The sequence below is a fragment of the Podarcis pityusensis genome (genome assembly GCF_964106645.2).
Source record: "Podarcis pityusensis genome assembly, chromosome: 4".
Classification (NCBI taxonomy): Eukaryota; Metazoa; Chordata; class Lepidosauria; order Squamata; family Lacertidae; genus Podarcis; species Podarcis pityusensis.
The window spans coordinates 99,230,144-99,242,259 of record NC_138027.1 but is presented as its reverse complement, the minus strand read 5'-3'; the positions used below and the strand labels follow the sequence as shown (position 1 = coordinate 99,242,259).

At 44.3% G+C, this 12,116-nt stretch overlaps 1 protein-coding gene across 6 annotated transcripts in view; it reads left to right on the top strand.

The window, feature by feature from the left end:
* Positions 1-12,116, top strand: part of LOC308475852 (uncharacterized protein) — a 190,017-nt gene that overhangs the window by 34,670 nt on the left and 143,231 nt on the right. For all 6 annotated transcript variants that reach the window (XR_013985391.1, XR_013985392.1, XR_013985393.1 and 3 more), the window contains 2 exons: positions 858-978; positions 2,145-2,189. Coding sequence is in view for 2 of the 6 variants with exons in the window: in XM_081003323.1 (XP_080859449.1) it covers positions 858-978; positions 2,145-2,189 (166 nt within the window). In the remaining 4 variants the exon portion in view is untranslated. The remainder of the gene's footprint in view (positions 1-857; positions 979-2,144; positions 2,190-12,116) is intronic.

Here is a 12,116-nt window from a genome sequence, read left to right as displayed (position 1 = left end):
ACACATTTTTCTCTGAAGAATAGTATATGTGTTTTATGCAACTCTATTTACCCGAATATAATGACTTCTTGTATGTTATTTCCACTAATATATTCATTTTCATGCACATCCATCCCAGTATATGTACTTTTCTACACGTTACTCGGCTTGAGAACTACTTGCTTAAATTCAGAGAAGTGTGAATTCTGAAGGATGGCTGTGTTTCGCTTCACATATTTAGATAGGTTTGCTTTTAAATGCAAACTGAACTGTCCCCCATCCATATGCACCATTGAGACCTCCCTGCTGCTTGACTACCTCCTCCAAAAGTTGACTTTTTCCTATTTGGCAAAGGTTAGATAGGTACAATAGTGGATTGTACCTTCCTTGTTCCATGCTGGTTGAAGAGAAGGAAGTGGGAGCAGATTAGCTGAGCATCCCTGTGCATTGTGCAATCATGCAAGATCACACAGTCTCCCACTGTTGTTCCCAAAGATGGATGGAGGTCAACATATCTCCTCTGTAAAACATCAGACTGAGATAGTAATGTATCATTTCCAATTATCACTGACTCTTTAGCAAGGCACTTTCTGCAAAAAGGTGTCATAGGGCTTGAACTTTCCCATAGCTGCAGTATGAAACTCATGTTTTCCTATAAGAACTGGAGTTCTCTTGGTTTTGTCTCCATTCTAAAGCTGTTTGGCACAACAGAGAGATGCCCTGGGATACTGAAGACAGAAATACAAATGTTGTGGTTATTCAAGGGACGTTTATTTATAAGCCTGGATCCACCAAAGCAGTTGAAGGACACTTGAAAGGGGGAGACTGATGTTCAGTAATGTACTTGTGAGAATTATATCATTTGCTCTGCTTCCTAGGAGTGGAAGGCCTCGTGCTGTACCAACATACCACACCGAATCAAAGCCATGCTGTTCCTCTGAAGTGCATGTAGTGCTGAAAACATCACAGCGGTTTTTCAGTGGCAAGACCATAGACCAGGTACTGAGTCTTTCTTTCTTTTGTTATTTGAGATCCCGAATTTCAATCAGACCTACAGCTACCTGCTAAGTCTGGAAACATATCTAATTTCATGTTGAGCCACCTGACTGCCTGTTCTGTAAGAAACATTTCCCCACTGTTATTTGCCACCAACCTAGCAAAGGTTAGCCATAAATCTTTCCCAGCAAGGGTGCTGATAGTTCAGGAGCCTTACTGATAAGCAGTGCTCTGTTTCAGAGCTCATATAACCAAAGCGCCTGAATTGGCATATCTTTCTCAACAGTATTTATATAGGTTTGTGGAAATTCAACAAGTTACTTCATACACCTAGGCAATTTCAGGGCTAGCTGTGCTGAAATATTTGTTCTCTCCAATTACATAGAGCCACACACTCTTGGTTCGGCATTTATTAGCATAATCTGTTTAAGATCACTGCCTGGATTCTATTAGTTAACACCTTGGACTAATTTATATGAGAAGGAAAAAATGCATTAGTTTTATTAACCCCCCGAGCCATCCCCTATATATGTGGCATTTCCACTCCCATGAACTATGGGCTGGAAAGAAGCCATGCTTCTGTGCATAGGCTGAACATAAGAGGATTGCCACATAGGTTAAACACTTTTTAAATGAGGGAGAACCTTCCCTGGTTAACTGCTATTCATGTATGCCACTTTCAATATAAAGCCACCACTTTCTGCAGTAAGTTGATGAGCCAGAATCTGATAGAGAAAACATTGCACATATACCTTCTCTTTTAATAGTTAATTCTTTGTGTACTTTAGCATGGGATGGATTCAGATTACAATTTCCCCATCTGCACACTGTCTTTTGCGAGTATTGTGTAGCTGGATCTCTATGGCATGTGGTTGGAGTTCAAAGTGCAATAACATGTGGTGGTCACCATATGTTCAGAGGTTAAATGTTTGTAGAATTGCCACTGAAATCTGTCTAAAGTGGAATTTTGTGACAGATTTAGTAGTTTGTCCCAGCAATACCAGTGGCAGACTCCGGGAACTGGAATCTGCCATATTTCTTCATCGAAAACATCTGGATATTTTGTGGTGGGGATTCACTATACTGAAATGTTCACCATTTGAGGAATAAATAAGAGTAATGGTGTATAACATGCTCATCATAATTAATTTACCTTTAATGATTTCTAGAGATTACACTGCATCCTGATTGTTCTGCTCCTGTCCTTGGCAGAGGTGAGTTTGCTCCCTCCCCTCCTAGGGGAAAGGGTCTCAATGTCGTATCTTCCTCTGGGAGGTGGCCGTGAGCCATATGAGGGCATCTGTCTAATCAGAGAAGTCAGACTAGCTGCTCCATCCTCCTTTCTCCCTCTGTGCCCATTTTCAGCACCCTCCCTCTATAGTCTGGGCTTTGGCCATTTTCTTTTTATGAGACTGAGTAGTAATTTTGGGGGAACCCCAGATGGACATGTAGAGAATTCCTCCACACTGTAGAAAATTCAATGTTGACTTAGTATTATTTGGCTATTTCACACACAGTGTGGGCAGGTAAGGAAAGGTAAGGCCTTAATTCACTGCCACCCTGAGGTATTGTCTGACAGATTTAATGTCTGGATGCCTAATCCCTCAGTCGCCAAGACACAGAATCACATTGCAGATAGCTCTCTTGATTTTTACAATGAAAAAATCTTACTCTGTTTTCACCTGGTTACGAACCAGGGACCATTTGCGTGTTAGTCGAACGTGATAACCACTACACTACGGAAAATGCTCTGGGGCCAAGTGCGCTCCTGCCACTGGCTCAGGCCCACTTTAAAGATTAGGAGAGGAGTGGAGCCTATTCCCCTCCGATCCACTCTCCTGAACCTGCCCCCCCGGCTGCCGCAGATTGGCCCGCTCAAATTTGGGTTTGGCAGGAACCCAGGGTGCTCCGCCGTGTCTGTGAGCAGGCGGTGCCCAGCCCAAGGGTATGGCACAGCAAGGCTCCACAAGGGCAGCGGGGCCCCACGCTAGGCCACAAACTCTGCTCCCCACTGGTCACACTGAGTGGACATTAAATAAATATAACTTTTTAACTACAGTGGAACCTCGGGTTACGCTACCCTTGGGTAACGTAAACTTTGGGTTGCAAAAGCGGCAAACCCAGAAGTGTTTCGCTGCATGCGCAGAAGCGGTCTCTCCGGTTGCGAAAACTTCAGGATATGGCCGGACCTCTGGAACGGATCCCATTCACAACCAAATGTACCACTGTACTTAATAAGGTGTTCTGAGTCTCCTTTCTGGATGTGGGGGCAATAAGACTACATACAGTGGTGCTTCGCAAGACGAAATTAATCCGTTCCGCGAGTCTCTTCGTCTTGCGGTTTTTTCGTCTTGCGAAGTACGGCTGTTAACGGCTTAGCGGCTTAGCGGCTATTAACGACTTAGCGGCTTTAAGAAAAAGGAAACAAACTCGCAAGAACTCGCAAGACGTTTCGTCTTGCGAAGCAAGCCCATAGGGAAATTCGTCTTGCGGAACGACTCAAAAAACGGAAAACTCTTTCGTCTAGCGAGGCATTCGTCTTGCGGGGCACCACTGTACAGTGGTCAAAATGACTCAATTGCTAGAAACTTCTGCATAATTAGGGCTCTGTAGATTCATTTCATTCAAGAAGCAGAGCTAATTCAATACATCAGTTCTGTGTCTCAGACTAAATATTACAACCTACAGTTCTTTCTTTTTCCATTTGAAAGGGAATTCGCAAATAGCTTTTTGAGTGTGTTCAGAAATAAATCTTTGTTGAACTGTATAACTCAGTCTAAATATTTTCAGGAATGTGTGTTAATGCTGAACCAATCCATGAAAGGGCTTATGAGTAGGTTGGTGAGAGAGAGAATGCACACAAACAATACAAGAAGCTAATAGCCTTAACCTATTCCAGATGGGTAGCTATGCCACCCCCCGACAGAAACTGACAGACACATAATGCACACACCTTCCATTTGAATTATGTGATTTTACATGAATGCAGTATATATTTGACTACAGCAAGAATGTGAGTGGGGATGAATGAATGGCTCACCTCATGTAATTGCCCCCCCCCCCCAGTTAGGGCTGATGTCGAAAATCCATTTGGTGGAATGTGTTACCATAAAGCACCAATGCTGCAGCAAGCAAAGGCTCTAGCAGCTCAGCCAGCTGCTTGTGGCTGGAAAGCCAGACAGGATGTTTGTGACTGTTGCCATGGGAACAAAGGGGCAGTCCATTCTGTACTGAGCACCGGATGTTAGCTCAGTGTGTGTGTGTCATATGACCCGTACTGGATGTACTTGGGAGGAGTTTTCCTTCTTGCTGTTGTTGAGTGCAGACATGATTCTCTGTACTGATGTAAGAGGCAGAAATAAATGATGTAAATAGTTTTCTGTCTGCTTCTTTCCCCTCCCTGGGGACACCAAAGGGGAGAGAGGAAGAACGGTGTGTTCCTCTCATACATCTGAGAAGAATCGCCGGACCTCGCCTGCTTATCAGCAGAGGTTGGGAGACGCGGGGAGGTCGACAGGAATATCTGCCGGTGCCTACGCTTGTGGCACATTCCTCTGACCCAGGCAGAATTCCAACAGTGGCAGCCTTCGGATGGTTGCGATTCATCGGACATCTGCATGAGAGGCTGGTGGATTGTCCTCCTCTGCTCCAAGGGAGAAGGAAAGCGTCTGAGAAATGCCAGAGGCTCCACAGACAGCTGATGGAAAGAAGAGGTGTTTTCCAGAGCAACAAAGTTCAAGGTATGCTGCATTTCGGGCTAAAAGTGTGAACGCAGGAAGATTAATTCCCTGGTTCACGGAGCTGCGTTTCAAAGAAAACAAAAGCTCCGGAGGAAGAGGCCTGCAGCTTGAAGGCTGAAGCCTGCATTCCACAAATTTTTGTGGTAGATAAGGAGTCCTATTGAAATGCATTGTTGCTAAGTAACGGAAAGTTACTGGCAGAGGGGCTGGACTGTGAGCCTGGGAAAGCGAAACAAAATCAGAGAATGTTTTGGCTACAAGGTTTACGAGCTCTTGGAAGGGACTTTTCAATAGCAGCCTGAGTTTAGCTGCCAGGTGCAAAAGACTGTAAACAACTTGCAGTTTGCTGCGTGAGAAAGGAAAAAAACGACTGTTGGATTTTACAGTTTGTTTGAGAGTGTGGGCTGGAAAGCTGAAGAGGCTTGGCTTCAAGATGGATGCCAAGAAAGGGGGAGCTTTGCCTTGCCCTTCTCCCTTGACCAATGACAATTATTCATCTTGGTCTGTAAAGATGAAGGCCCTGCTGCAGAATCAGAGGCTTTTTGATGTGATTGAAAACCCCATCCCTGCAGCACCAACCGGAGGTTGGGAGTCACGGAATGTAAGGGCCAGGACTGCTATAATTCTGTGTGTCTCAGATGATCAGTTGGTGCATGTTCAGCATTTAGAAAATGCGAAAGAGGTTTGGGACACGCTGCGTACAACGCATCAGAGAGATGCTGGTTCTTCGGCGTTGCTGTATTTTGAGAAATTGACCAATCTGAGACTTGCGCCTGATGGAGATGTTCAAGCGCACCTGACAGAAATGAAGTTTCTGCGTCAACAGATGGTGGAACGCAATTTTCGTCTTCAGGAGGAAGTGTTTTGCTTCATGATGATAAACAGCCTTAGCCGCACCTACAAGGTTGTTGCCAGTCAGCTTGGTTCCCTACCGGCCGCGCAGCTGACCGCGGAGAGAGTTTGTGCTGTGGTCCTGAATGAACACGACAGACTTGCTGCACTGGAAGAAAAAGCCAGGGGGAGGGAAGAACAGAGTTCTAATTCCCCCACTGCTGATGCTACTGGAGAGCATGGTATAGCATTGAGTGCTGTCCGATGCTACAATTGTGGACAGACTGGGCATCTACAGCGAAACTGTAAGAAGCCGCGCCAGTCAAGAGGAGCAAAGAGCAGCTCTACGAAGCCTCAGGCGTCAGGCAAAAGCCGTACCAAGTGCCAGGTGAAACCTGCAAAGGCTATGATGGCGAAAGGAACCACGCCAGATGTTGGGAACTCGTTCATAATTGACACGGGCGCCACGGTTCACATGTGCCCGCACAGAGGACTGTTTTCGACGTTGAAGAAGCAAAGCTTCACTGTGAAACAGGCCAACGGTCAAGAGTTGGAAGCGACTGGAATTGGGACTGTGTATCTTGAGAGTCTGAACTTGACTATAAGCAATGTTTACCTGGTTCCAGAACTGAGATTTAATCTGCTGAGCGTATCGCAGATTGCAAAGAAAGGACTGAAACTGTCCTATGATGCTAAAAGCTGCAAGATCTACAAAGATGGAGAACTGTTTCTTACTGCCAAAGAGAAAGATGGACTGTATTTGTTGACTTTTGATCAAAGTGATTACATGAAATGTAATTCTTCTGTTTCTAACGAAATCTCTCTTGCAGGGGTGACCAAGGCCAGTGTGAGCACCAGGAAGGTGACCAACACGAAGAAGGTCGTCAGAGCATTTCAGCGGGTGTATGCTGATGTGATTGGTCCTCTAGAACCATCTAGAGGCGGTGCACGATTTTACCTTGTGTGTGTGGATTGTTTCACAAATTATTCTTGGGTTTATATGATGGAGAAACCGCAAGAAACTTTAGAAAAGTTTCAGGAGTTTTGTGACAAGGTTAAAAGTATGCATGATGCTAACATTGATTGTCTTTTCACAGATGAGAAGCAAATTTTTCTGTTACAGAAGTTTCAGAAGTTCCTGGATGGAAAAGGGATAGACCACAAAGTGGCAGTCTCGCAAGAAGCGTGGAACAGGGCGGTCTGTGTAAAAGTGAACAAAGAATTGCAAAAGGGGATGAATGCGCAATTGCTGAGTTCACATTTGCCACATGAATATTGGGCTGAGTCGCTAGCGTCCTATCTTCATGTGTGGCTGAGAAAAGTCTCAACAGAGTTGGGATGTTCTCCTTTTGAGAAACTGTTCAATAGAAAACCTTCTGTTGCCTATTTTAAGGTTTTCGGGTCTCATGTGAGAACAGAAGCTCCAGGTGGTGTAAAGAATGCCAGAGGCATTTTTGTGGGTTATGAAAAAGGTCTCTACAGAGTAATTTTGTCTGAATCTGGTCAGGTGATTCTCACAAAGTTCCTAGAGAGTGCTCCAGAGCGAGAGCGGGTTGTAGAACAGACATTTCCCACAGGAAACGATGATGATGATGATGATGAGTTTGATCTTATTGAGTTCAGTAGTACTGATGATGACAGCGATAGCTCAGACAGCTCAGTTGTCACAGTCATTGAGAGGAAATCTCACGTAATGACTAGACCCTCAGAAGAGGAGGATGAACCATTGATTAAGCTTAGTACTGGTTCTCCAGAGAGTTCAGAGGCTGAACCAGAAAGCAGAGAAGAGCAGCAACTTTTACGCAGGTCTGAGAGAGCAACGAAGGGTGTACCACCCAAGAGGTATTCAAAGGAGTTTGCTAACCTTGCATATGTTGCTGTTGTAAACGACCAAGGACAGATTGAAGCTGTGTCTGAGTCAGAAACAAAGGCACAACAGAGAGTTGTTAACCAAGGTAATGCGAAGTCACACAACCAGAGAGGTACATTGGTGAAACCAGTGGCGGGTAGTTCCAAGGGTGGAACTGAAACAACAGGGGAATGTTATAAATATAACAACTGTTTGTTTTCTTCTCTGGATGACGCTTTGCTCGCAGCACACATTGATACTTTAGGGGGAGTATGTTACCATAAAGCACCAATGCTGCAGCAAGCAAAGGCTCTAGCAGCTCAGCCAGCTGCTTGTGGCTGGAAAGCCAGACAGGATGTTTGTGACTGTTGCCATGGGAACAAAGGGGCAGTCCATTCTGTACTGAGCACCGGATGTTAGCTCAGTGTGTGTGTGTCATATGACCCGTACTGGATGTACTTGGGAGGAGTTTTCCTTCTTGCTGTTGTTGAGTGCAGACATGATTCTCTGTACTGATGTAAGAGGCAGAAATAAATGATGTAAATAGTTTTCTGTCTGCTTCTTTCCCCTCCCTGGGGACACCAAAGGGGAGAGAGGAAGAACGGTGTGTTCCTCTCATACATCTGAGAAGAATCGCCGGACCTCGCCTGCTTATCAGCAGAGGTTGGGAGACGCGGGGAGGTCGACAGGAATATCTGCCGGTGCCTACGCTTGTGGCACATTCCTCTGACCCAGGCAGAATTCCAACCTCATGTAATTGCCCCCCCCCCCCCAGTTAGGGCTGATGTCGAAAATCCATTTGGTGGAATGAAGCCACACAATTTTAGTTCTAGTTTTGGCAACCACATAGGGTAGCACAGATGTCTATGGGTTGGTATGAAGGGTCTCTGTTGAACAAAATCAAGAGTCTCCTGGAATCTGAAAGAGAGGCATTTTGAAAGGTTTCTTGAATGCTGCCAAGCATGTGGTAGAAGTGATAAGTTGCTTTTAAATGAAAAAAATGGCTTGCCTTTATGTGTGCGTATAATGATCAGCAGATTCAGAATAGTCTAGAATTACAGGACCACAAACCTATTATGGCTTAAGCTTTCGTCAGAAGCTAACAAGTTGTGAAGTATACTATACTTAGAAGTATAATATCTTGACTGGCTGGATGCAGAGGACAAGTGGGAGACACCAGCCGGGGAACCCCCTGGAGAAACCCCAGGGGAAGGAAGCTCAGAGCCAGGGGATTGGTGGTGGGGTGATGATGAGTAGTCAGAGGGACAAGAAGGAGCAGACTGAGAGGAGGCATCAGAAGTAGAAGAGGGGACAAGGCTTAGTGAACAGGGAGAAGCTGCGGCAGAGCACAGTTCAGACTCTGAGGCAGAAGCAGGGGCTGAAAGGCCAGGAGACAGAGAAGCAGGTTGCTGAAGAAGCCAGGGAATCTCCCCGCTCCTGCTGCAACCAGCTCCCCTCGCCCTGGTCTCCTTGAACATGCAGAGAAATGAAATGGGCAGAGCAAAGGGTGGCTGTGCACAGACACAGCGTGAGAAACACCATGGAGAGGAGGATCTCCTAGTGGGCACCAGGAAAGCAGGACCTTTAGTCCTCGCAAGACCTAAGAAAGAGTTGCTGAGACCACTAGACCAGAGCTGTGGTTTGTTTCCTTGAATAAAGAGTTAACTTCAGTGGCCTCGGGTGTTTTGTTGCTGATCTACACCTGACTCCAACCCTGGCATATAATACTTTTTAGAGTATAATACAGTAATGCTTCCTCCCTAAATCCATTTAAAATTAAACTGCACAAAGTTTAATTTCTGCCCCCCAACCTACTAGGCTGCAACAGGCTTTGCCACTTCATTTAATGAGACAGTGGCACTGAAAATGTCAATGATTTTCTTAGTTTTTCTTTCGTGAATTTTAGTTTTGAGAAAAAAAATAATTGAAATGTATGCTGAAGCCCAAATAGATTTTCCCAAGCACATGCCCGGCTTCTTAAACATTTCTACTGATCTGCTTTCTGAGGTTGCTAAGAGTATACAGTGGTACCTCTGGTTGCGGATTTAATTTATTTCGGGGTGCCGTACGTACCCCGAAAAATCTGCAACTAAAGGCGCCACTTCTGCGCAGGACACGATAGAGCACTTCTATGCACAGAGCGCTTCTGCGCATGGCACACAGAGCGCTTCTGTGCATGCGCGAGCAGCGAAACCCGGAAGTATACACTTCTGTGTTTGCTGCGGCCATAACCCGAAGATTCCGTAACCTGGAGGTTACGCAACATGAGGTACCACTGTATTGTCAAGTGGCTATCTTGTGATTCCTGATGGTTTAATACAATGGCCATTGATGTTTGACTGGTTAACATTTCCTAAATAGGAGTTAGTGGCTGGATGATTTTTCTTTAATGACCAATCAACCTGTAGGTTTGAGTTTAGTAAGAGTTTTCTTCCTTCCTGTAAGTGCATGGCAGAAAAGAGACTGAATTTGGGCAAAGGCTCTAGTTAGGGGTAAAATACAAGGGTTTTATACTACTTACAGTTAATCACTTAAAATAGTTTTTTTTTTTTTTTAATTATCAAAACATTCTTACAAAAAAAAAACCCTTTACTTCAACGCAATATGGTTTTGCCACATCCCCCTACAATCAGTGTCATTTTAAACTGATCCCACTCAAATTGATAATTGTCTTTTCAACCACAGATCTGAGCTGCAAACATTCCAATCTTTTTTTTATTTCAGAACAGTTCATGCTCAGCAGCGCTGCCAATAGGTGTTAGAAGCATCCCTGATGCAAGTGCAATCCAATATAGATTTAATTTATAAGAACATATATCATCTCAAGAGTCTCTCTCTTCAACTTGCCCAAGCTAGCACTGCTATTTTTAAATGGTAATAATCTGATCAACATTTGTATCCTGTGTTCATTCTGGACTCCTCACTTGTTAAGGTGAATGACAAAAGCACAAATGCAATAGAAGTTTATTTTTAAAATCAAGAAAATCTATATCTAATTTGATTACATGTCATCCAGAAAACACATCTTACTAACCACCACAAGTCATGCCCCTTTGCATGAGATGTGCTTTCCACAAATCTGAGGCCAGCAAAAAGATTTAAACAACCCCAAATGACATTCAAATTTCTCATACTTAAAAAATGGGGAAATCTTAACAGAATAAGCAGCTTTAGCCTTTAAAAGCAGGAGGCTTAAAACTTGAAATCAGTTTGAATTCTCTGAGCCAGTCTTTGTCTCTTAGAAAAAAATATGAACAGAGGCACAAACTAGATAACAGCCTTTTATGGGGTACAGAAATTAAAGTAACAGAATTACCTTTCAAAGAGATCCCCAGGGCTTTAATGTAAAAATAGCTATTATTTTATTAGACAAGCCTCTAATCCACAAGCTGCTCAGTAGTACTCCAGACTTCCAAAAGATAATCAATGCCTTCACTGCAAGACTAGATAGGATGGGGAAACAATGCAACTGAAAGCTGCTGGGGAGCCATCTTGTGGTGAGTGTATTTAATCCTTCAGAAAGGTTGTTAAATGGGCTTCAAAAGAATCCTTGTGTCCACAAGAAACCCAACGCATTAAGCTCAGGTAAAAAAAAAAGGGGCAAAAACTTTATTGAAAGAAACATTTCATTTCTAAAAGTTTTGCCTTATAAAAAGGTGATCCCAATATTGCAGAGTTTGGTCTGGATGCTGGACAACTGTGAACCCAGCCTACTTGTTGGGATAATGTCCAGCCTGCTGGGTCAGTCATGTGGGATGTAAAACTGCAGTCAAGCACAACATTCCTACAGTGGACATGTTAGGGGATGTTTTATACCACTCAGGAGAAGACTTCCTGTTTGCTCCTGAGCTGGGGCAGACTTCCACTACATGTGACTTGAAGAGGGTATGTGGTCTGTTGTACTAGCGTGGAGGAGCACACGGCCTCCATGTTCTGATCAGTGTGTGTTTTCCATTTTGTATGTTCCTGTGTGTTAGGAGAAGTGACTGCTAATTCCCTTATGGGACTTTTCATATAAATACAGTGGTACCTCTAGTGACGAACTTAATTCATTCCAGAGGTCCATTTTTAACCTGAAACTATTCTTAACTAGAGAGGTGCTTTCGCTAATGGGACTGCGCCACCAGCACACAATTTCCATTCTCATCCTGGGGCAGATTTCTCAACTTGAGGTAACTCTTCCAGGTTAGCAGAGTTTGTAACCGGAAGCATTTGTAACCTGAGGCGTTTGTAACTCGAGGTACTATTGTATATAGTCATGTAACCTAAGCCTGCCTTCAGGGATCTATCTGTGTACCTGAATGACTCTGTGAGTAAACTACTTTTATACTAGGTTTAATCGGATTCTCATGTCTATTCTTTTTAAGAGGGATTAGAAGGCATCTTACCAGGAATCTTAAGTAGTGAGGCTCAGACAAGCCAGCAACAAGCTAACCGCTGTGTAATTTATAAAGGGGGATGTTTGGAACTCTGCTAGGATATGGAACTTGCTAGTGCAAGTTACGAAGGATATCATTAAATAATATATCCTCTCCTGCCTCCCTAATCATCCCCACAAGTCACAATACTACCACCCAAAGGCCTTTTCCCAAGCCTCCCAGGGCCAGCCCACCTGTGAGGCAAGGTGAGGCGGCTGCTTCGGGCAGCAGGATCCACAGGGATAGCCCACCTCCAAGGAATGCATCATTCACTGCTGCTGCCACTGTGACAACAACAGCTGT